At 34.6% G+C, this 23,952-nt stretch overlaps 1 protein-coding gene across 9 annotated transcripts in view; it reads left to right on the forward strand.

Moving 5' to 3' along the window:
• LOC145688458 (uncharacterized) overlaps nt 1-23,952 on the forward strand; it is a 150,045-nt gene that overhangs the window by 72,592 nt on the left and 53,501 nt on the right. For 4 of the 9 annotated variants that reach the window (XM_081762715.1, XM_081762714.1, XM_081762717.1 and 1 more), the window contains exon 4: nt 2,746-7,060. The exons of 2 other annotated variants lie outside the window; for them this stretch is intronic. In XM_081762715.1, coding sequence (XP_081618841.1) covers nt 2,754-4,277 — 1,524 coding nt within the window. In that variant the 5' untranslated portion in view covers nt 2,746-2,753 and the 3' untranslated portion in view covers nt 4,278-7,060. 3 more of the 9 variants (XR_014131912.1, XM_081762721.1, XM_081762720.1) reach the window with 3 other exon arrangements.

Raw genomic sequence — 23,952 nt, forward strand, 5'->3', positions numbered from 1 at the left:
AATAAGAGAAAATGGGCTCAAACAGAACTTTAGAGCAGTGTGTACTGAAAATAAAAATTTTATATATATGGTTGTTCCCATTCAAGTGTACCATTATACTGTTAACATTCCCTTAAAATTTTCGATGACTAGTACTATAATGAACTTCATAAATTACAAACATCAGTCTTTGCAAACACTATTGTTCTAATGTTTTTCTGTTTTACAGTGTAGACAATCGTTGGATTTTGAGAAAGAAAGCTGTTAGAGACAAAACTTCATGCAGAGTTTTCATAAATGAATATTATCCCAGTAAAATGCTTAATCCATTAGCTAAAAGCACATATTGGAAAAGTTGCTCGCTATGCGAATAATTAACCAATTTTTTTTCAATGATTAGAATAATACAAGGTGGAAAATAATACAAATATATGTTATTAGTTTTCATGCAACATTCTTGCTCATAAAGATTGTTCGTAGAAGTACATTATAAATAGATTTTTAGTATCAATTCCTTGAATAGAAATGTGTTTGTAATATCGCAAGTGTCACATATTTTAATTATAAAGAAAAAATTCTGTGAGCTTGACTGATGTGTTAGCCATAAGCAACTCAATGACAAGTAGTGCCAGCAAATACTAGTGACAACAAACAAACATGAAACATTTTAATAGCATGCAAAACCGTGTATAATTTATTCGTAATATATAAGCATGGGATTTAATTGTGAAAAAGATGATTCCACAAGTTTTGATAGTAGTTGTGGAAAATGAGTTTGGGTTATTTGAACAGTGTACAAATAGAAATCCAACTTACAGATATGTATATCTAAATTCATTATAACAGGAAATTCCTCTTAGAAATTTAATATGGAGATCTAGTAGCAGTTGTTTCTTATTAACGTTTATAGTCCGTCCTGTACAGATAATGGAAGAAGTTAAGAATATATTTGGAATAAACGGATAAATTGGATGGTATTAACAAATTAAAATAAAGACAGGAGCGAATATAAAGAAAGAGTTAAAGAAAGTTTGATTCTAACGGTCGGCGATATATCAATCAAGATATACTGTAATAATTGTAATGTTACTTAAGTTATCCAGCTCTGCCAAGGATCTGGACACCAAATTATATAAGTTGAAGATGCTTTGCTGTGAAACAAAAACAGAACAATATGATAATTTATGAAAATTGTACTATTTATTTGTAATTAGTGGGACGAAATGTTAGCTTGAATACAATAAACGTTAAATTAATTAATTAACCGTCGGCCATAGCATAACACTTTGTCCAATGTAATCGAATTATTAATTTTGTCGATACGAATAAATATTACCGAAGATTAAGTAGATCCATGGAGAGATTATGATTAGGAAAGCTATAGAAATATAAAGAATGATAACTTTTTCATTAATATCAAATATTTCCAGCTTGATCTAGAATACAAATTTAAAATTATTATTAAACGCAATAGGTATTGACTTTTTTGAACAAAGTCGCATGAAATAGAAGGTTCATAGCTATTGTACTTTTTAAAAAAATGTTTTTCAATATAAATTTCAATGCACATTGAACAACGAATCAATGGCATAAATTGTGGTGTCAGAATGTCTAAATTTAGTGTAAGCAGTAGGATGTTTTACAGTGATCAGAAATTGTAGTAAGCAGTAATTCTTTACAAATGAAATAAGATTCGATAGAACAAAGCTTCTCATAGTATCAATTTTAGTCTAAGTACTTATGGATACCATTATAAAACATGATAGCTTGAATTGTTTGTCAGCTGAGAAACAATTAAAAATTAATTTTCAAGTAATATGTTCTAATATGCTCTACTCTGCTTTCCTACCGATGAAAGTTATTTGCTTGCGACTTGCGTGTTGCAAACTGCTCTTACCTGAGTGAAAAAATGAAAATATATAAAATTTGTATGTAACTATTTTAATTCTTTGTTGCCTGCTTCGCATAATGTATTGGTTTGTGTATATTGTATTGATTTCTGGGCTGTCGGCATCTAAGGCCACAGCCTGGGACCATTATGTTAGGTATTATCCCGTCATTTACCTGGGTAAAGGAGGGAAACCCAGGAAAAACCTCATTCAAGATGGTTGGCCTGAAAAAGCTGTTACACTTTTTCAATCGAATGTCCCCACCGGAAATCGAACCCGGGACCGCTCGTATCAAAGGCGAAAGCGTTAGCGACTAAGCCACGCGGGGCCGCAGATATATAGATAGATAGTTAGTATAGAATCATATTCTGTCAATCGTTAAAATTATGAAAATTGAGAAATTAACGACATAGTAAGATATAAATAGATGAAATATATATATATATATATATATATATATATATAACAGCGTTCCTACGGTCAGGGAAGTGAAGGAAAACTCAGGGAAAATGGTGCAGGTTAGGGAAACTCAGGGAAAAAGAATGGAAATCAGAGAAATTTTATAAAATATATTTTTTCTAACGTTAATTGTATACCAATTTGCTTTTATTGCTATTTTTTTTATTGTTGTACGTATGAGCCATTGATTATTATTTGTCTCTATAGAATAAATATTCTCATATATAATTGCTTAGTCGATATTGTCTTTATTTTACATAATATTTTGCCATCGTATATTGTGCTTGTGGTTTTAAATCAAATGCAAGTCGACACACACAGTCAGTAATTTATTAAATGTCTAAATCAAGTACATAACTTATTGTAGACTTTAATTACATATGGACACCGTACTGCAATTATTATTTTTCTGTTTCAGTTTTAAAAATGGTGCGACTCAAGCAAAGTGAAAGCCTTTATGAAATGTCCTTGAAAGCAGTCGTACTGCTTATTAAACAAAACACCGCTAAGTTCAAAAGTGGAATTCCTCCAGCATCACTACACTCATGGAGAACCGTCTTTAGTGTGCTTCCGTTAACTGTTGTTTATGATGTGATAGATAGTCAGTGTGCTAAGAAATTGAGTACAAGTGATTATTTAAGAATTCTAAGTGTTATTGTTCCAAATGATATCAATATACTAAACCTTGAACCAGACGTCACTGTCGGAATCGAGTTCCTCATGTTGACAAAACTATTGAAACATACGAATCAACTAAGAAAGCTTTGTTTTAGTAGTTATTATATTTCTGCTAATTCTGTCCTGTGTGAACTTTTTGAACAAATAGCTCAAAATACAACGCTTGTTCACTTAGAAGTGCCAAATATAACGACAGATTATTTGCTGCGGCTTCTCCGAATGCATTGCCCAAATATTCAGTTTCTGAATATTTCATATTCTCAGTTTGTAACGGATAGAGGCTTCCTAGAATATTTGTTTGGAACAGAAGTAAGTTTGTGTTTCGATGTTGGATGCAACGTGAAGCCACATTCATTACGGATGGTGAATTTAAAAAGAACGTTAATATCTGTTTCGACAGTAACTCAGATGATACTGGCCGGCCCTCAGTTGCTATGTGTAAAACACGATAGCATATTGGAAGCTCTTGTTAGATTATGTAACACGTCTACTGTATATAGTAATTTGATAGATGTATGTGGAAGGGAAGTGCCACTGACGAGTGAAGAGCATGTGTTCAAAGCTATTGGGGTTAAATGTCCTCATTTAAGAAAACTAAGCTTGAGATTGGAAGAACATCAAAGACCTTTGGATATAGTGCATGTTAAAAATTTGCAAAATGTTGAAGAACTTATTATACACAATTTAATTTGTAATACGATAATCCTTGGTGATTTCTTAAGTTTTAGTTTCAAACTGACCATACTTCATTTAAGCTTCTTATTTGAACAGCCTACTATTATTGTTGAAGACATTATGAAAAGCTGTCCATGTTTACAAAAATTGTTGCTTCATAATGTTGATTTGATCATTAACTCGTCGTATTCTTCAAGAAACAGTGGTTTAGGTTCAAATTTACAGGATGTGAGCTTGTGCTCAGGAAGCTTTACAGGAATGTCTTTGTTGAATGGTGTGATAAAATTCTTTCTTATCCATTGTACAAACTTGCGTTTTGCAGATTTTGCATACTGTAGTGATTTGACAGATGATGACATCTATGAGGTGAAAAGTACAACCTCATTGCCAGAGTTAGAGAAAATCAAGTTTCATGGTGCTCCCCAGTTAACCAATGGATCATTGTGGAGTCTGATTTATCACTGTCCTAAGTTGAGAGGCTTAGGTATGCACTGCTTGTGCAATGAAAGGTTAATAGATCTGGAAACTATGAAAATGGAAATCAGAAAGATGAACCTTGATATTGAGCTTGTAACATATTGTTTTCATACATGGTAATATTGAAGGTGCTTAGGCTTCATGTGAAAAGAAGCTAATGGTTATCTATAAAAAGTTTTTTTTTTTTAACTCAAAGACGAGCATCCAGATATTTTCAAAATTCACATTATTGAATAAAATAATATAATGTTACTTAAATGAGTATGAAGGAAGATGTTTGGTTCTTTGATAATATTCTTTATATACTTCCAAAGCATCAGCTAACATGACATTTTAGTGTGTATAACTTTATTTCCTCACTAGTTGCCTTATTTTTTAAAATTGTTTTGAGATGTTGACTTTTATCATATGGTAAATTGTAAAGGACTATATTGCATAATAGTTTCTAGTCTCTTTTTAAAGCAGATTTAACATCAAGTAACTATAGTTTGCTAGTACGTTCTGAGCTGAGTCCGGATTTATCTGAAATAATAGAATGAAAAAATAGAATATAATTAAACACAAAAACTAGACAAGAATGTACTTTAACAATCATTACGCTAAGTTGTTGATTTCCTACGTACTTAAAGAAAAAAAAACTTGTATTTGTATTATTCCTATTTAAAACTACTATTTCTCATTCTACCAGTAGTAATAATACAGTATAGTACATTTTGAAATCCGTTAATACAGGTAAAAGAAAAAATAACAGTTTGTGTTATACATATTCATGTTACATATTACCAGTTGTTGCAATTTCAATTACATTTCGTACCATTTTTACTTGGGTTGATAATTAATACATTTTCGGTTTCCTGGAGTTTAGCCATTTCAGGATGATTAGAACACGAATTAGATCTTAGAAGAATAATTGGGATAGGAAAATTATCGAACAGTACAAATAATAAACTGGATCAGTGTTGACATACATGTAGTTCGTTATACAATTGGAATTGTATAGAATATATGAATACCGTACTTATCGGTAAGACCTATTACCACTGGCTTATTATTTATTTAAAAAAGAAGAAGAAGGAAAGAAAAAGTATTGTTTACAATGTTCGCAAGTATTGAGAGGCATTCTTTGCTCACACATTTTACGGCTTTAGTTGCTCAAGAAAAGGGTGGAAATGACGATCCAGAGTAATTAAGAACTAGTACCAAACATACACGTACGTTTGTCGCGGAATGGCATTGGAATGATTTCTTTAAAATTTCTTACATTTAATCTAGTCCACTATTCAGGTATGGACTAAAGATTCGCCTCGGGAAACTTATTATAAGATACCCATCAGAAAAAGTAAAATAATGATATATTACCTGAATATACTTTTTGAATATACACTTTACAATAGAAGTATTTAGATTACTTAAAGGAACTAAGTTGATACATACAATAATTAAAACTTATTAACTTAAACTGAGGGATGCGTCTAAATAATTGTTTTAATATTTAAACGTATTCCTGAGATTAAGTTAATACATACTTACCATTATAATTTATGAGTTTCTGTCTGCGTGTAGTTCCAAATTAATGTTTATTATAAATACACTGATTCGAAATATTCTCCTTTGGTGTTTATGGTTATATTTCTACACTAAGTATCTTGTTGAAAACTTTGGTGAACTTTTCCTTTGTGCAAAATTGTAATTTTACCTAGTGATTAATGTATTGTTACTTTTGAAACATAATTTCTGTATTTTTTAGAAGATATTTATGTGATTGGTCACTTGGTAATGTAAGTAAACAAGCTAAAATACTTTATGCTACTAATAGTGTTTAATGTTTTTTTTTTCTTATATATATATATATATTACTTGACAAAAATTCTCAACTTGTAATCTATTTCTAATCTATTTTGGGCTAATCTATTTCTTGTCATGGCATTGAATGATCGTACATCTAATATTTATTTTTCCTTGAATGTACTATGTACTTTAATGTCATTCATTTGGTGAGTTGGACGGCCTAAGTGGAACTTGAACCCATTTTTCAGTAATGTTAGTAACGAGTCTGCTGTCTTGTGGTCAGATCTTGCAGAAATTGGAAAATACCAAGTAGCCTTTTTTGCTCCATCATTCTGTGATAAGCGTACAATACGGAATACAGGTACTTTTATTTGGGAGAAATTTCTATTATGTTGAAAGCTGTGCCCAACAAGAAGGTAGAGAACTGTAATTTTGAAATCGTAGTTTATGCATTTATTGCGCTCAAAGTAAAACTTTATAAATCGAAACTGAATGGGGAAAAATATAAAATTAACTTGGCATCTAACTTGGTATCTCATGCATGATAGCATCTGTAAACATATTTATCTTTATATTTTTGAAGATAACATGATTAGAATAACATTCTTGCCGTCCAAATGTCCGGCAATAAAACGAAATATTTTATGTTAGTGGTTGTAAATTTAACAGAAATTTATCGATACTGTTCGTGTAAATGGTTAACATCTAGATACAGATTGTAGTTTCAAAATTATTTTTATAAATATAATGAACAATACGTATGATGGCGTGTCTGAAAAATAGTTTAATGAATTCTGCTATTGGTTGTTAACAAGAGTAATTTTAGAACATTCAGTTTAATTGTAGTTACTTATTGTAAACACTGCAAAGGTTTTAACTTAGAAGTTCGTATTTTGTTTTGTTTTATGTAAATCCGGACTGGGTTCAGTATCTGTGGTGCTGTTGTTGGCAATTTTTATGTAATTTGTAATGGTAATTAATATCTTTTGCTTCCTATCAGATATCTTTATATATATATACATATATATCAAGAATTTAATTGTTAATTATATATGTAGAGATTTATTTCTTTATTGCTGTTTAACGTAAAATATATTTATTGATAAAATCTGTCATTTGCAAATAGTATTTTTCAACACTATTTAACTATTATGCATTACCTGTGTCAACAAGCGTGAAATTTGAAATTGAATGTACAATGATATAAATCTGCAATGAGGAATTCTTTTTATTATTATTATTATTATTATTATTATTATTATTATTATTATTATTATTATTATTATTATTATTATTATTATTATTTGCTGCAGCAGCAGAAGCGTCCACCACTTTCGGTACTTGTTATTAATCGTTTGGCTATATAGAGCTCCTTCATGGCTAAGCGGTTAGCGTACGCGCCTTTGGCGTGGGAGACCTGGGTTCGATTCCCGGCGGGAGCTCATGTAGTTCAGATTCCACGTTTATCAGTAGGTCCCGTCTCATATAGCCTCGCTGCTGAAAGGGACGTTAAACTCAAAACCAACTTGTTTGGATAATATATAGTGTTTGCATATAAGACGGAAAGAAATATGGAATATATTTAAACCAAAACATATTAATAACACGTTTCTACCACTGGAATATATTTTTATGTAGGGTGGGTGCGTTATAATCAGCCAATTGGAGAAACTGCGAAAATTTCTTGAAAATTTTTGCAGGTAGTTATTTGACCAAAACGCAAATTAAATCCTGGGGCCGCGGTGGCTCAGTGGTAGAGCGTTCACCTCTGGTGCTGGGGGTCCCGGGTTCGATCCCAGCCCCCGCCAAGTGAACTTTATGGTGGACAAACACCGTGTGCGTGGGTTTTCTCGGGGTTCTCCCGTTTCCTCCCACTTTCTTCATCCCACCATTTCATTCATTACTCATCACCACCGTCTCCTTTAGCCCAACCTGCATAACCGTGGATCGTAAAACTCAAAGATTTCATTTCATTTCATTTTAGCAGATTAAATCCTTCGTTGAACGTTCCATGCTATGCTCTTTAGGCGAAAGGAGACGGATGATTAATGAAAGCGAATGATTGTGAACGAATGGTTAAGTGAGAATGTGAGTGGAAATGGGGGAACCCCAAGAAAACCCACAGACTCGATCTTCTTCACCATAAACTCACATAGCCTTGAATCGAACCGGAACCTGTCATGCCAAAGGCGAGCGCTCTACCACTGAATCACTGTACTCCTTTCGAAACGCTCATTATCATAAAATGAAGTTGTATCAGTATATCGTCACAGAAATGGATCCAATTTGTATGCCTTTTAAAAGATATCTTTTTGAATGTTGTAAGTGTAGAAGTATCGAAGGCAAACATGTTTATTTCACGCAATTATTCTACTGTATTTGCAGTAATCTGATTAATTGTCTGCTTGCTTTGTAATGAGAATTATCATAATCGTAATATTCTGCTTCACACCTCAGCACATGTCTAACGGATCGTTGACCTCAAAATATGCATGGTAGCAATATATTTAATACATTCCCAAGCTTAGCGTTCTCATTGGTTGGCTCTGGTTCTTTAGACACTCGTCTCTGCGTATTATCACTAGAATAGCATTGTTATCAGCTTGCCTGTCGTATTAAGAATTAATGCGTAAAACGTACAGACTGCAATGGCTTTCCTTTATTGTATGTAACAAAGTTTTATGTATATAGGTAAATACAATGCAATCCGACTACTTTTTTCTCTCTAAAGAATTAGTCATACGCAGCAATGTGTTGGGCAATTCAACAAATAACGGAGCTACCTTTTGAATAACATAGTATTTTGTTTCATATATATTTAAGCAGCACGTAACGTTGTGATTATATGTTAAACTACTTTGATACAGTTATACTGGTGTGAAACTTCTGAAATTATGTGTATGCAGGAGGTTAATGAAGGATTTGTAATCCGTTGTAACAGTGTTACTTTCTGTAAACTTTTCGAAAAGATGTGCGCTTTTCTTTTTTCAATTTCTGTGAATTCAAATCTAAGTCTGAAATAGTTATTCTAATATAGTGAATGAGAGCTCTCTCAAGTATTTCATGCGCGTTGAAAGTTTATTGCGTTTTGTATCTGATTTTGTTCGAAAGCTTCGTGTGTGTTCAAACACCTCATAGCAGATTTAATAGTAGTGTTGTTTGTAATACAACGCAATTGAATTGCATTGTTCTTTCAAGTACTAGAAAGGAAATAGAGATTCTAGTAGCAACTTTATCTCTATTTTCAGATTTTGCACTAAAAGTTGATATGTCCGTGAAATAGCTCTGTTAATCTTTTGAAACCAAATCTCCAAAAATAGTGATTTTTTTTTTTCCGAGTTCCGATCTTCTGCCCGTTGCAATGAAAATCCGTTCACACAACCTGAGCTCAGTTTCTAATTTTTTATTGACATTATTAAATTAAAGTTTTTGAAGCTATGAATCTGGACAAAATAAGTAAATGCATTACATTTCCAGATGCAGTTCATGCTAAACATTATGAAAAATACAGTAACAAGCAAGGAATGCTACAAAAGTATTATGTAGTAAGTTTCGCACAACAAAAATATAACAATCACTTCCGTAATTTAAATTTTATATTTATGTTGGTATATTTTCAGTACTCTTTGTATTCTTCTATTGAGTTTTGAGGCAGAAGCGCTCCTCATTCTCAGGTGATTTACGTTGCTTGGTTTACACATCTCTTTTCCTACTACATTGTAGATCACTAAGATTCCTATTTTCTTGTATTTTTTATCTTCGTTTTTCTTAAAGTAGACTTGAGAATGTTTGATTAGTGTGTACAATACACTTGAAATATTTATCAGACTACGATAATTGTCAAGCTAGCTTATAACTCAACAATTTTATATTGTTTTGATGTTACAACGTTTCAAAATCATTTACACAGAAAATGCTATTACATAAATAAATAAATAATCTCAATAAATCAAACATTTACAAGTGTTATTAATGTAGTTAAGTATTTCAAACTAAACTAAGACGGTGTAATATGTATATCTGTAACCGTGCTATTATGATTTCTGAGACTCAGACATCTCAGAAAATAAAATATTCTCAGAAATCATAATGATGTAATTTAGATTTAATACTATATCGTTTTTCTTTAGTTTCCAGTGCTTATGTACTTTAAAAACACTCCAAATGTTTGGTTTATTTAGATCATTTATTATTATTATTATTATTATTATTATTATTATTATTATTATTATTATTATTATTATTATTACTATTCATAAAGTTAGAAATCTTAGAGATCTACGACGCAAGATGAAAAGAAGTACTTAAACCAAACAACGCATCAGGATTTTGAGTGCTCTATTTACTTTGAAATATCTGAAATATCGCAGAAAGAAATACCCAAATTTCTGAAAATATAGGAACAACAAGGCAAGCTTTAAATTATTAAATATATCCTTTGCATCCATTTACTAATCATTTCCTTGTTTATATTGTTTCGCATGTGCAGACTGTGTATCCGTGGTTATAGTTGAGTATTTATTTGTTTATTTAGTGTTATTTTAAATGACGAAATTAAGGCACTTCGCCTTGTTTTATACTTAACCATTTAATACATTCATGTGAGAATAGCAGGCACAAGAAAAAGTAAACAAAACAGATAAAAATAACATAACAACAACAACAAAAAGTAAAATAAAGTACTACAACCCAGGCGCCTTGTGTTCGACTCCCAGGTAAATGAATATTGATTTTTATTTATTTATTTATTTATTGTTTACATTCTTCAAATTGCAGCTTTACTGCAGTCTGAAAAACAATTTTTTTGAAAAGATTTTTTTACCACGGCTGTTTTGCCTGGAAAATTTGGGAGTTTTTAAAACATTTTTATCTTAGTTAAGATATAACAATATATTTCATCTTTCTTTTCCCATCATAACACGAGAAATCATGTGATTACTGTATTCTGAAGAGAAGAATCAAAAATTCATGAATCAAAGAAAATCAGTCATTCGATTGGAAAGAAAAAGCGAAGTTCGGTGGACGTAGTAGGTTCTGTAGTTCCAACAAATTCCTAGTAGAACTACTATAAAATAATTTCAACTACAAACATATTTTAGTAAAAAGTTTAATATGTTAGGAATAAGTTCTGAAAATGTTGGGGGGGGGGGGGATATCATCTACAATTCATGTTTAAACTAAAATTTCAATTAGTAATGTTGCAGAAGCTAAAAGCATTTTATGTAGGAGCATTCGTAGAACAATCACCCAAATTAATTTATTGAGGCTGTTAAAATTCGAGAAGAAAGTTCAAAACGCTTTCCTACTCGAGCATGTTAGCATATTGACATTAACACGATATAACAGTAAAGAAGGAATAAATGCTGTGAATAGTGAATTTTTACTATCCTGTTAAACTAATATGTCCAAAATGGCAGTTTATGGTTTCAGAGAACGAAATGTAAAGGAAATTTTATACCCAAACAAAGATGTTCTTTGCATCTGTTTCTTGATTTATGGTACTTTTTTTCTGCCTGCCAACTTGAATTTAGACAACTCGTAAAATGTATTGACAAGATGTAAAACTTTCAGATGCTTGATAAGGTGGTAAGTCCTTACTTATGATAGGTTGAATTGCATAATCTACACTGCCATGTAATTCCAGTTTTAAAGGTAATCAAAATAAACACTTTGGAACGAATATAGAACTAATAAGCACTAAATATTCGTTTTTTTTTTCCAGTTGTAGAAATCACTATAGAAAAACAAAGATGGCACTTGAAAAATAATATTTTCCATTGTACAAGCTTTGCTTTTAGCAAACTTAAATCTGATTTAAACCACTCGCTGAGCAAAGTAATACGTTTATTGTAAAAAATGTTAACGTGTGTCCAATATCTACTGTGGCTTCATCAGACATTATCTCACTATACGTACGCAGGTAATGTCTGGTGAAATCAAAGTGGAGAGTTGGCGAAACTGTTGCATGTTAATATTTTTTACATTAAACGTATTGCTTGGTGAAAAACTTGATATGAACGAAAGAAGAAAAATTTAAAAATATCAACAACAACTATGCTAAGAAGCAGTACAAAAGAAAAAAGAAATCGGATTAATCGAAAAATACAGACTTGTCGAAGAGGATAGGACGAATATGTGATGAAATAGAAAAGAATATGAACACAGGAAGAGTAGGTGTGATATATGAGAAGATTAAGAAGAACTTCAAAGCATAAAGGACAATGTAATAAAAGACAAAGAAAGAAAGGAGGTAACTGAAGCGAAAGTGAAAACGTGGAAAAAATGTTTAGAAAATCTCTATGAAAACGACGAGGAACTAGAGAAACTGGAACACACAGAAGAAGTGAAAAAGAAGAGCACACTTCATACACAGATCCGAGTTCGACAATGCATTGCAAGATCTCAAACATGGAGAAGTCTTTGGTATAGGTGAGACACCAGTAGAAATCGTATAAAGTGCACGACCGAAAGTCCGTGACTAGCTGTATAAATCGATTAAGGACATTTATGAAGAAGGAAAAGTACAAGATGTCCAGAAGAGCAAGATTGTCGCAATACCGAAAAGAAGGTGCTGAGAATTGCAAGAATCATAGAATGATAAACTTGCTTACACAGGATTCAAACAAGTGAATCTCATTACACTATTATAAGTGTGAAATTATGAGAGACATCCAAATTATGCAAATGTTCATTACACCTTTCGAAATATTCCACAGTATTAATAAAACAAAACAACAGAGCACCAAATATATTATTAATACTTTGTGTTACATTACTGAAACAGTTATACAAGTATTCTTGATATATATTTGGTACTTTAGTCACTTTTGTTTTATTGAATCTGCATCAAAAATCCGCATTGAAACTGGAAACCGTTGATTTCTATCACTTATATATGTATAGAAAGTTAACGAAAGAAGTAGAACCTCTTCTTGGGACGCAGAATCCATTGAAAAAAAAAAGCTTCTCGACACCTCGTACCGTTTTCGCCTTACGGAAATCAGTATTGAAACCGAAGTACTAGTAAATTTCATCCATTTCCGGTTTCCGTAGTGTTGGGGGTAGTGATGGTATGTGCTCTTCAAACGCTGAATATATTGCAAAAGAAACTGCTACTAGCTACCTATTACCCGTTTTGTTCTATGAAATCTAGGTTGAAACCGGAAATTGTTAATTTTTACCACATCCGGTTTGAATAGAGTGCTTAAGTAGGAGATGAAACATATTCTTGCGACATTAAATCGATTGAAAAAAAAAAAACTTCTCGACACCTCTTACCGTTTTTGTTGTATGGAAAACAGTATTGAAACCAGAAATAGTAGTAAATTTCAGTCACTTCTGGTTTTGATAGTCTTGTAGGTGATGATGTGTGTTCTTGAGACGCTGAATTGATTGCAAAATCTGCTTGTCCCTCTCCGTTTTCAATTTTTTTCTATGGCGATAAACGTTAAAACCACAAATGGTTGATTTTCTGCCATTTCCGGTTTTAAATAGGGGAGGAGATGGAACCTATTCTTGGGACGCTAAATTGATTGCCAAACATCGCTTCTCAATATATCGTACCGTTTTTTCGCTAACACCTGTCGACGGACGAGTAGGCATAGCCATTCTGTAAGACTTCTAATACTTATGCATAGCATAGATCGGAAGTCTAAAATCCTGACAGTAATAATCTGTAAGAGCGCGGAAGCCAAGACAGTATTAGCAACAGGAGCGGCTCTGTAATGTAGTCACAAAGTCATATGTCTTCCCAGTTAATACGAAGAAAAATAATTACGAAAAATATGGGGATTTATTCCTGTATACGAATGAGCAACAACCGAAGAAAAGAAGATTATTTTAATATGGAGTTTGCAGCTCTGATTGATGTATATGAGAGATTTGACAACATAGTGCAAGTCACGATCTTGATGTTACTCTCTGTTCACATGTTCTGGCTTGGCTCTTTCTAGCGTGCGCCTGCTTCACAAAGCAGGCCTTTTAAACGCTTGCTCTTACGCACAATGTTATCACACATTTTTCGTGATGGAAAAGGATAATACGTTTCGGTTGTCTGATGGAATCAGGGAAGAAGAGGAAATAGTGAGAACCTATGCTCTGTGGCTGTGCAGACGCACTCAACCCGAGCGAAGTGGAATGACTTTGTTCTGCTTCTCGCACACACAAAAGAATGATTTGTATCAAAGACGAGAAGAATTCACGGTAGAATTTCAAATCATTGTTTATAACAATCATATTCAAATTATTATAAAGGGAAAAATAATAACAACACTTTATAATGTTCGGAATTTAATAATAGTTTATGTATATTCACGTAATTTTTTTTTTTTTTTTTTTTTTTTTTTACAAGAATTTAGGGAACGAATAAATCTTTTTGAACTACATTTTAATTTGATTTGGCGCTGTGAAAGCAAACATGTGAAACCACAGACGAATATGTAAGTGTTACACTTATAATTCAAAATTATAAAATAAGTAGACTAAGAGGCAGTAGCATAAGATGTAAAACTAGAAATTTCATTTCATTCACAGAACCAACTGAGAAAATTCAATTGTAAAAATAGATTGAGTAGTGTTGGCAACATCAGTTTTTTTTTTTTCACTTGTGAATGACTTGAGCTTTTGTGCTGAATAAAATATGCAAAATTAAATTAAATAATTCTGTATACAAGACACGTATATTGAATATAAAATTATACAATGGCAATTTTTTCCTGCAAATATTTGTACCTAATATCAGAATTTAAAGAATACTTTTAAAGTAAAACATCACGGGGGCCCCAAAGCCAGGGAATTACTTTCCGACGCGAAGGGGAGAAGTGGGGGTACAAACCCAGTTTCGCCCGCCAATGCAGATGTGACTTCCTGTTGTAGAACCCGGAAGCCAGCACTGATTGGCAAAGAATCAGTTGTTCCCGAAAGAATACTGGAACGTGGGAAGCAATACTTACGTTAAGAGGACTGATAGAAGCAAGAATTTAAGTTAGGAAATGAACTTACGTAGCATTTGTGAACTTCGAAGAAAGTGTTTGGTAATGTAAAATGGAACAAAACGTTCAAGATTTTGGAAGAATTAGGAATAAACTATAAGGAACGAGGAATAAAGGTTAATTTGTACAAAGAACAGAAGGCAACAGTTGAAGTAGGAGGAGGAGAAGAAGAAGAAGAAGCAACATTTTAAGAGAGATAGACAAGAATGCTTACTGTCACCAATTTTGTTCAATCTGTACATTGGAGGAACAATAAAAGAAATGAAGAATATCCACAGCCTAGGAATAACTGTCACGGACAGAAACAACACACGCTTAAATTTATGGACGATGCAGGACAATGAGAAACAATTAGAATCAATTGTAAATGGAATGCAAGAGATGCTTAGCAGCAAATTCAACACGAGGATTAACAAGATGAAAACAAAAATTCTGAAATGTAGAAGAAAGAAAGCAAATAAAATAAGAATCAAGACAGATCACCTAGCGGTAGAAGTACAAGAATTCTCTTTTACTTAGAGAGTAAAATAACAAGTGATAATAAGTGCAAGCAAGGTGTAAAATCCAAAATAGCTGAGGCAAAGAAGACATTTCAAGAGAGAAAAAAAATCTGACGGAAAATCTCGACATTAAACTGAAGAAAAGGCTTACGAAAAGGAGTATGGAGTGTGCTACTGTGTGGATGTAAGGCATGGACTCTTAAGAGAAGAAAACGGAGAATGGAAACTTTTGAGCTATGGTCCTACAAAAGAATGTTCAAATTTAGATAGATGAATAAGATATCAAATGAGAGTGTATTGAAAATGGCAGGAGAAAGGAAGAAAGAGTGTAGTGAAGGCTGTGTCGGAAGGAAGAGAGAGAATGAATAGACACTTTATAAGACATGGAAAAACTTCGCTATTGGTTATGGAAGGAATGGGAGAAGGACAGCCCCGATTGAAATATGCGGACTAAATAATAAAAGCAGGGAGGAAAAACTTAACGAAACCAAAGTCTGAATCAGGATAGGGAAGAATGGAAAAATGTGTCAAATCCATCGAAATATTGCTAATTCAAGAGGAATCCACTTCAGCCAACACAAGATCATGATCAGGGACAATGTCGATCCCTGGAAAAATATTTTCTTTCTTAAGCTGTTTATGAAACATAATATAGTAATTTATCTCAGGAAGCTCCCTAATGGCGGCTATATGGTTAGCGTACGCGCCTTCGATGCGGGAGACGCGGGTTTCATTCCTGTTGGGAGCTTATGTGGTTCGGATTCCACGTTATATTGTAGATCCATGTCTCATATAGCCTCGATACTGAAAAGGACACTAAGCTGCAATCCAACCAACAACCATTCATCTTAATGTATCTAGTGCGGAATTCTGTCTCTCTTCTCTTGTGCTGATTGAAGGAAGTGTTTCCAGTTACCAATGGATTCCGTCTCCAGTGTTCCTAGAAATTGACCAGTCACTCTGCTCTTCTGTTTTTTTCTTTTGCCTAAACTATATTTGCCTCCGACACTACCTTGCTATCTTTTTTCCACAGTTGTATTAAAATTTCCCACCACAGTCATGCATCGTATGTATGTCTGTGATTTTTATTATTTCCTGATTTTCGTGTACTTCTTCAGTTGTCTGCACAATATCTGCCTGTCTCTATATCACTAATAGATGCTTTTGTTTTCCTTTAAGTTTTAACATCGTTATCCTATCTTGTACAAATTCTACTCTATCTACCTTCTCTTTCAGGCTCTTATCCATAATTATCCCCACACCATCTTTACGACACTTCTCATTACCTAAGTAAATTATTCTATATCTTTCTCTTTTCAACTCCTATTACCTTCCTGCGTAACTTCACAAATTCCTATCAAATCTGCTTTCTTTGTTTCTTTCCTTTTTTATTTTTATTTTTAAGATTTTCTAATTTTCATTCCTTTAGTGTGGTATTGTTGTCTCTCTAGCGTTTTATTTTTCCACCTTAATCCTTTTGTTCTTGTTTGCCTCTTTCCTTGAGTGGTCTCTCCCACATTGTTACGTCCTCGTTACGTCTTTCTCTATTCATCCCTCTCTTGGAGATGCGCATAGGGCAATAGTTTACCTCCAGAATTGTACTTCGACTTGCGACAGATCATTGTACATGTTTTCTTTCTTCTTTCGGCAAACTAATGAATTAGTACAGCAGTTTCATGCTGCTTTCCGCACCGCTGTGTCCCAGACATTAAGTCAACCTTACCGTGCCTGGGCTAACTTGAAAATTGTCAGTCATGATTTCCGCCTAGTTCCAGGATTGAAAAATCTACTATCTTCTCCCAAGACACTATGGGCCTTATGTAGAGTCGTTTTGACTAACGATTGGCGTCATACTAAAGGCCTGACTACTTCAGGAAACATACGTTAGTCAAACTCTTGTATGGCACTAATCACGCGTCACAACGACTCTGCATAAGGCCCTATTTGTTTAGCTACTCCATTTAGACCAATTCGGCAAGGATGGTCCTTCTGGCAGTGAACTACCACCAACATAGTTCTAAGTTTCAATGTAGCACGCATTCGTTCGCACCCAACACAATAGTGTCTATAAAGGTTGTATCTATCGGAGAGGTCAAGAAAGTTTTTAGAGTTACTTACTAAAGGTAGATTAAGATGAGACGAATGCGCTGTATTTATTCCCCGATAGACATTTTGCATGACGTGCAAACAGCTCGAGTGCAAGAACTTCGTCATCGCTGTCTTGTCAGCACGTCTCGGGCAGAATAAATAGAAAATGTATGAGTAAAGCCAATCCATTCTCTAATCAAGAATGGAATGCCTGATGGGGAAAGTTGAAACAGACGATCAGTCCATGAAGGTATCCGAAACAATTCTCAGATAGACCCCAAAATGGCTGCTGTGTTATTAATCATATAACTTCCACTTACTATGTACAGTATATGGTGTCCACTGCTGCCATCTGTTGACGTTTGTATTCACAGACTATCATCGAGTACTCGTTTTGAAGCATGGTGGCTTTCTGAGATTTTTAGTGGTTTCGTACATATTGCCAGTCTTTTTTGCCAGGAGTATTTGTACATGTATATACACTATAAAAGGTGGTGTGGTAATACATGAGGTAAGTTGTACGTATAAAATAATCCTTAGCTAGCTGTTTCTTTGTTTTGAATGTACTAAATATAACTAGGTACCTCTAAGTAATGAATCAGTCTTTCATTCTCAGTGAGCAGTCTGTTACAAACATTTTCTTTTTTTTTCTGTAAGGAAACATAAGAAGGTTTTTGTTTGTTTGTTCCTGAACTATACCCGTATTTGTATGTTGTTACAACATGAATATATACGTGCCAAAGAATACATGGCCTTCTGAGAAGCAACACGCAACGGATTACTTTTAGTTTTATTTATTTATTTTATTGTTAGTGAAAATTCATAGAGCCGAAATAAGGGCTCTACTACAAACTTAGTTCGTTTAAAAGGCTTATTTGAGAACTTTTTCCCCCCCCCCCACACATTTAATATAGATGTAATGTGTGTATATGTGTGTGTGTGTGTCTTCTATGCAACTTGGCAACTAAGCACGCGCGAAAACATTCATGGAATTTACCCATGATACTCACGAGTGCCTTACGTTGCAAAACAAATTTCTTCGTAGCTGGTTGTTTCAAGTTTTTGTCGAGGATAAAAGTTATAACGTTTGATGGAACTACTAAAGTAGACAATAATTCTAAACTAATGTGAAAAAGATAGACGAGTGTACGTGTGTATTAAGAATCTACTATAATTTTTCTAAAAGATATAATTGTTTGCTGATATTGCCAAGGGTAAGTTTGTAATGTATATGATGATTAAGTTAAAAGTATAACGGTGAATTTATCTTTTCAATAAGAATCATTACTTTTGTCAACGATCGTCTTGCTTCTTGACAAGGTAGGTAATCAAAAAGGTCCTTATATCGGAGGAATATTAATTGGCGTGTGCAAATGAGTATCTAGGTAATGAAGGGAAAGGTCCTCAATCCATTATGTGTAGTACTCTAAACGTGATTTTTGATCTTTTAAGTCCAGTTCCTTAATTTCCACTGTTTCATAAAATTTTGTAATCATAGGAAAAGGTAACTGGCTTTACCTCTGCTCTACTGCGTACTGGCTTCACTTAATAGTTAGGTAAGTGGGGTAGAACTTGCCTTAGAGCAGAACACTGAAATAAAATATTGGGGAGTCATAGTGCATATTTGGGGACCGTGGTGTATCAGTGGTAGAGCATTCACTTGTGGTGCTTGCAATCCCTGGTTTCATCTCAGCTTGTATCAAGTGGGTTTTGTGGTGGACAAAGGCCATGTGCGTGAAATTTTATCGAAGGTCTTTCGTTTCGTCCCACTTTCATTATTCCGCCGTTTCATTCATTCTCATTATCACCGTCTCCTTTAGCCTAGCCGGCATAATCCTGGGACGTAAAACTGAAGTATTTAATTGTATTTCGTATTGCATATTTAATGCGCCCCGGAGTAAGACGTATGATGAGCACATCTATGCGCATGTACATACGACTTTACCAGTGAGGAAATCGAGCATTCCTAAACTGTATACTCATTTCCTGTGGTCACCCACGAAAGACGTGTTGTGTAAACTTGAACTAACAAATAATCGCGTGCTCACAAATCACGTGTCAAAGGTATTTCAGTTTTTTGTATATACAGTATTTTACCTACATGAAACTTTGTTTTTTGTGGATTCCACGGAGAGTAAATGTTCGGTAGAAATAACATAATTTCTGCCAATTTCGAATCAGGGTGCAGCAGATTTCTAGTTTAGTTATTATTTTTTTTATTTATTCACTAAATCACTACATATCGTCAGGTCGTCCTATCTAGTTAATTTTTGTTTTAAAATATTTTACGGTAATTGCCCTAATGTAAAAAGGCAACTCAATTATTTTCTTTCGTATGTTTTATGGTGTGGGAGGGGGAATTCGTGGAATTTCAGCTGAAAAAAATATATCGTCAAGGATAAATGGAGAATTCACTTGAATTGAATGATAATTTTGGTCAGTATCGTACATAGAATCTCATCAAGGAGGGATAAAGCTCCTAAGCTCATATTTTTTCAGGATTTTCGTATATATATATATATATCAGGATGCTTAAAAGTATTGGGGTTTTTAATATCAACATTGAAAATATATTTATTGTGATTTTGTTCGATGACTTGTCATTTCTGGCAACACTATATTCCTATAGCTATATAATATATGTGGTTTCTTAAAAAAAAAAAAAAAAGTGACCTGGTTTTCACATGCCTCTTTCGAAAATAACACCATTCAGGGAGTTCTGCAGAGACTGAAGTAAATGATAGTTTGACGGTGCTAGGTACAAAAAATGAAATGAAATCTTTAAGTTTTACGTCCCACGGTTATGCCGGTTAGGCTAAAGGAGACGGTGATGATGAGAGATGAGTGAAATGGTGGAATGAAGAAAATGGGAGGAAACGGGAGAACCCCGAGAAAACCCACGAACACGGTGTTTGTCCACCACAAAGTCCACACGGCGCGAGCTGGGATCGAACCAGGGACCCCAAGCACCGGAGGTGAACGCTCTACCACAGCCACCGCGCCCCCCAGGTGCTAGGTATAGTCTATATGGTGGATGCATTAAAACCTTCATGTGAGCACAGGGCCCAACTTTAAAATTTTAAACGGAAATATAAGGCAAATGATACCTTGCTCGATAGGTCTTCAAAAGCTAAAAAGCGTCGTGGCAAAAGATTTTCAATATTTGTTACCGTTTTCAAAATGGCCGCCAAGACAGTGTGCCTGTATCAGATAAAATTTCCAGTACCGCTAATATGAAAACGGGTGAATATAAATGAACCGAACACAAACTCAAATAGGAAATGCCATGGGACACATCGAATGGTATTCTCGGGGTGAACCCCAGGGCCGCTCTTCATGATGGCCCAAGGCCCAACTTCAAAATTTTAAACGGAAACATGGGGCGAGTGATACCTCGTTCGATATATTTTTTAAAAAACTAAATCGCACTGTGGCAAAACATTGTTCGTATGGGTCACCATTTTCAAAATAACCACCAAGACCTGTATCAGATAAAACGTTTTTTCGACGGGAGTTTCTGACGAACGTTTTTGTGCACAAAGTATTAGTGCATTGTATTTTAAAAATTCAAACAACACTGTTTAAATTATTTTCATTCCTTAACAGTGAATATTTCAGATGGATAAACATTTGAGGGCTTTGCTTGGAGAACAGTTTTCGTGCGTAAAGTGCAGGAACGAGAATTGACGTGACATAACTTCATTTTATGACGTGCAGTTGTCTAATGCACAGATCGCGGATTAGTGGGCAAAGATGTGAAAAGTCAGTGGCTGTAGCAGTACAGAAAGTACCATCCGATATTCATTTAGTGGAATAGAAAGACAAGGACAATCTCAGTAACAATGTGTGAAGTAGGATGCATGCCCATTTTCAACCTATCCAATACCACCTGCGAGGGAAATTTAGGAGATAGAATATGGTTCACTGATAAGGATAAGGTTCACTGAGATGTTGTCGACAGTTACATTTCGATTAACTTTCAGCGGTAATTTCAGTTGTGATCCTTAGTAACGTAACGGTACATTCTGATGCAGATGCCTCCCAAACATCTTGCACGCATTGCGTTAAATTCTCAGGGGCGAAGGAGGCGAGCAAAATGTTTGCAAGTTCCAAAAAATGTACTGTATTATTACAACCTTTGCTTCGCATTTCAGTCGCCTCCACCCCCCCCCCCCCCATCAAATCATACTTTGTAATATAAATGAGTGTTACCCTTCAAACCGAATTTCAGCTGATTTTTATTCATTACAGTGCCAGTCAATTGTACACACAAATGGTTCATACAAACCATATCTACTGCAAGTAAAAGTGGGGTTCTCATTTGAGATTGTCCCATTCATTCCCGCTTCACCCACTAATGGACGGAAGTCGGGGAGATAATTTTCTAAGAATTAGATTTCCTCCTTTGCATTATGCCACTTTTAGTTTAATCATCCTTTCCTCTGTTGCATCATTCTGGAGTCGTGGAATGATAAATATCCTCTGTGATTTCCTATACGAGTGTTAGGTTCATTTATCTCCAACCATTTTCATAATGGTACTGGACGTTTCATCTGATACAGGCACCATATCTTGGCGACCATTTTGAAAACGGTGACCCATATGAAAAATCTTTTGCCACAACGCAGTTTAGTGTTCGGAAACCTAACGAACAAGGTATATCTTGACACATGTTTCCATTAAAAAATTTAAAGTTGGGCCCTGGAGGTCACCGCTACATTATCATTCGACGCGCCCCATACCATTTTCCTGTTTTACTTCTTGTTCTGTTCATTCTATCTCCAACCGTTTTCATATTAGTGGTACTGGACGTTTTATCTGATACAGGCACCATGTCTTGGCGGTCATTTTGAAAACGGTGAGGCATATGAAAATTCTTTTGCCGCAACGCTGTTTAATATTTGAAGATCTATCGAACGAGGTACCATTCGAACCATGTTTCCATTTAAAATTTCGATGTTGGGCCCTGGGCCCCCATGAAAGGCGGCCCTGGGAGCCAGCGCGACAATACTATTCGATGTGCCTTATGGCATATCGTATTTTAGTTTTGTTCAGTTCATTTGTGTTAAGCCGTTTTTGAGATATTTCCGTGGAAAGATTAAAATGGGCCTCTTTGTGTATATATATAGCGTGATATATCTAAAAGTACCATCTGAAATACCGAAGAAACGACAAATGCAAGCGATATATGATTTGCGGTAAACAGCAATATCAAATGGGGCTCGTCAAATGGATGTATGGTGTGGTAGGAAAGATATCGACAAATAGGGCATCAGGAACGAAGTTCTTTTCTTTTATTTATTTGAACGATAGACAAAAACATGAATAACATGAAAGGGAATACGCAGAGAAATACAACGCCGTTTGCCTCATACTTCTACTGTACGTAGTAACGAAGATATGACCATAGGAATGGTTGTAAACAGAAAGACAAGTAATCCACTTGACCGTGACTACTGCGGTACGTATGAGCTGACAGAAGTCATTGGGAGAGACGAATAAACACGAACGTATGGCGTAAAGACATTTAAGGTATGAAATTGAACTGAATCCTCCCGCTAGTCTAGTGGCTAGTTAATATTGCATTGACCTAAAACCTGATAGTCAATAATAAAATTGTACATAGGGAGCACGGTGGGTCAGTGATAGAGCGCTTACATTTGGTACGTGGAGTCCCTGGTTCGATCCCTGGCCAAGTAAGTTTGTGGTGGACGACGTTGTGTCTGTGAGTTTTCTCGGGACACTCCCGTTTCCTCCCACTTTCTCATTCCACCAATCCTTCCATCATCATTCACTTGTTTTAATCATCGTCTCCCTTAACCTAACAGGCATAATCGTGGAACCTTAAACGCAAAGATTTAATTTTAAAATTGTACATGTTAGGGTTGATAAAACTCTGGACGCCCGGGACGTTCGGGTTCGAAATACATTCATTCTACGGGCCAACAAACTAGATCTATAGGCTCAAATATCCCATAATTAATTATTTCTTCCTTATATATTGTACTTGTGTGCTTGTTTTACTTCTCTGGTTTAGTTGGTAGATCACGCGCATTTGTTTCGCGGGATCCCGGGTTCCTTTCCTGATGGGAGTTCTGGAATTATAAAGCATACGGTGGTGGTACGGATTCCGCCTTAAACTGTAGGGTCTAGATCCATGTCTCATTTAGCCTCGGTACTGAGAAGCGACTCTCTTCTTCAATCAAACAATTGGAGAAATCTGATCTTATCACAGCATATTTAGTAATGAAAGCAGACAATTTTATTTTTCGTTCATATTGCCAGGAATATATTTTGTTCTGTTGTTTGTTGTTCTGTTTAGCGTTTGGAGATCTATCGAACGAGGTAACACTCGTCCCATGTTTCCATTTAAATTTTTTTTTCCATTTAAAAGTTAGGCCCTGGGCCCCCATGAAAGGCGGCCCTGGG

Source organism: Thermobia domestica, chromosome 6 (assembly GCF_964235325.1).
Source record: "Thermobia domestica chromosome 6, izTheDome1.hap1.1, whole genome shotgun sequence".
NCBI classification, from domain to species: Eukaryota; Metazoa; Arthropoda; class Insecta; order Zygentoma; family Lepismatidae; genus Thermobia; species Thermobia domestica.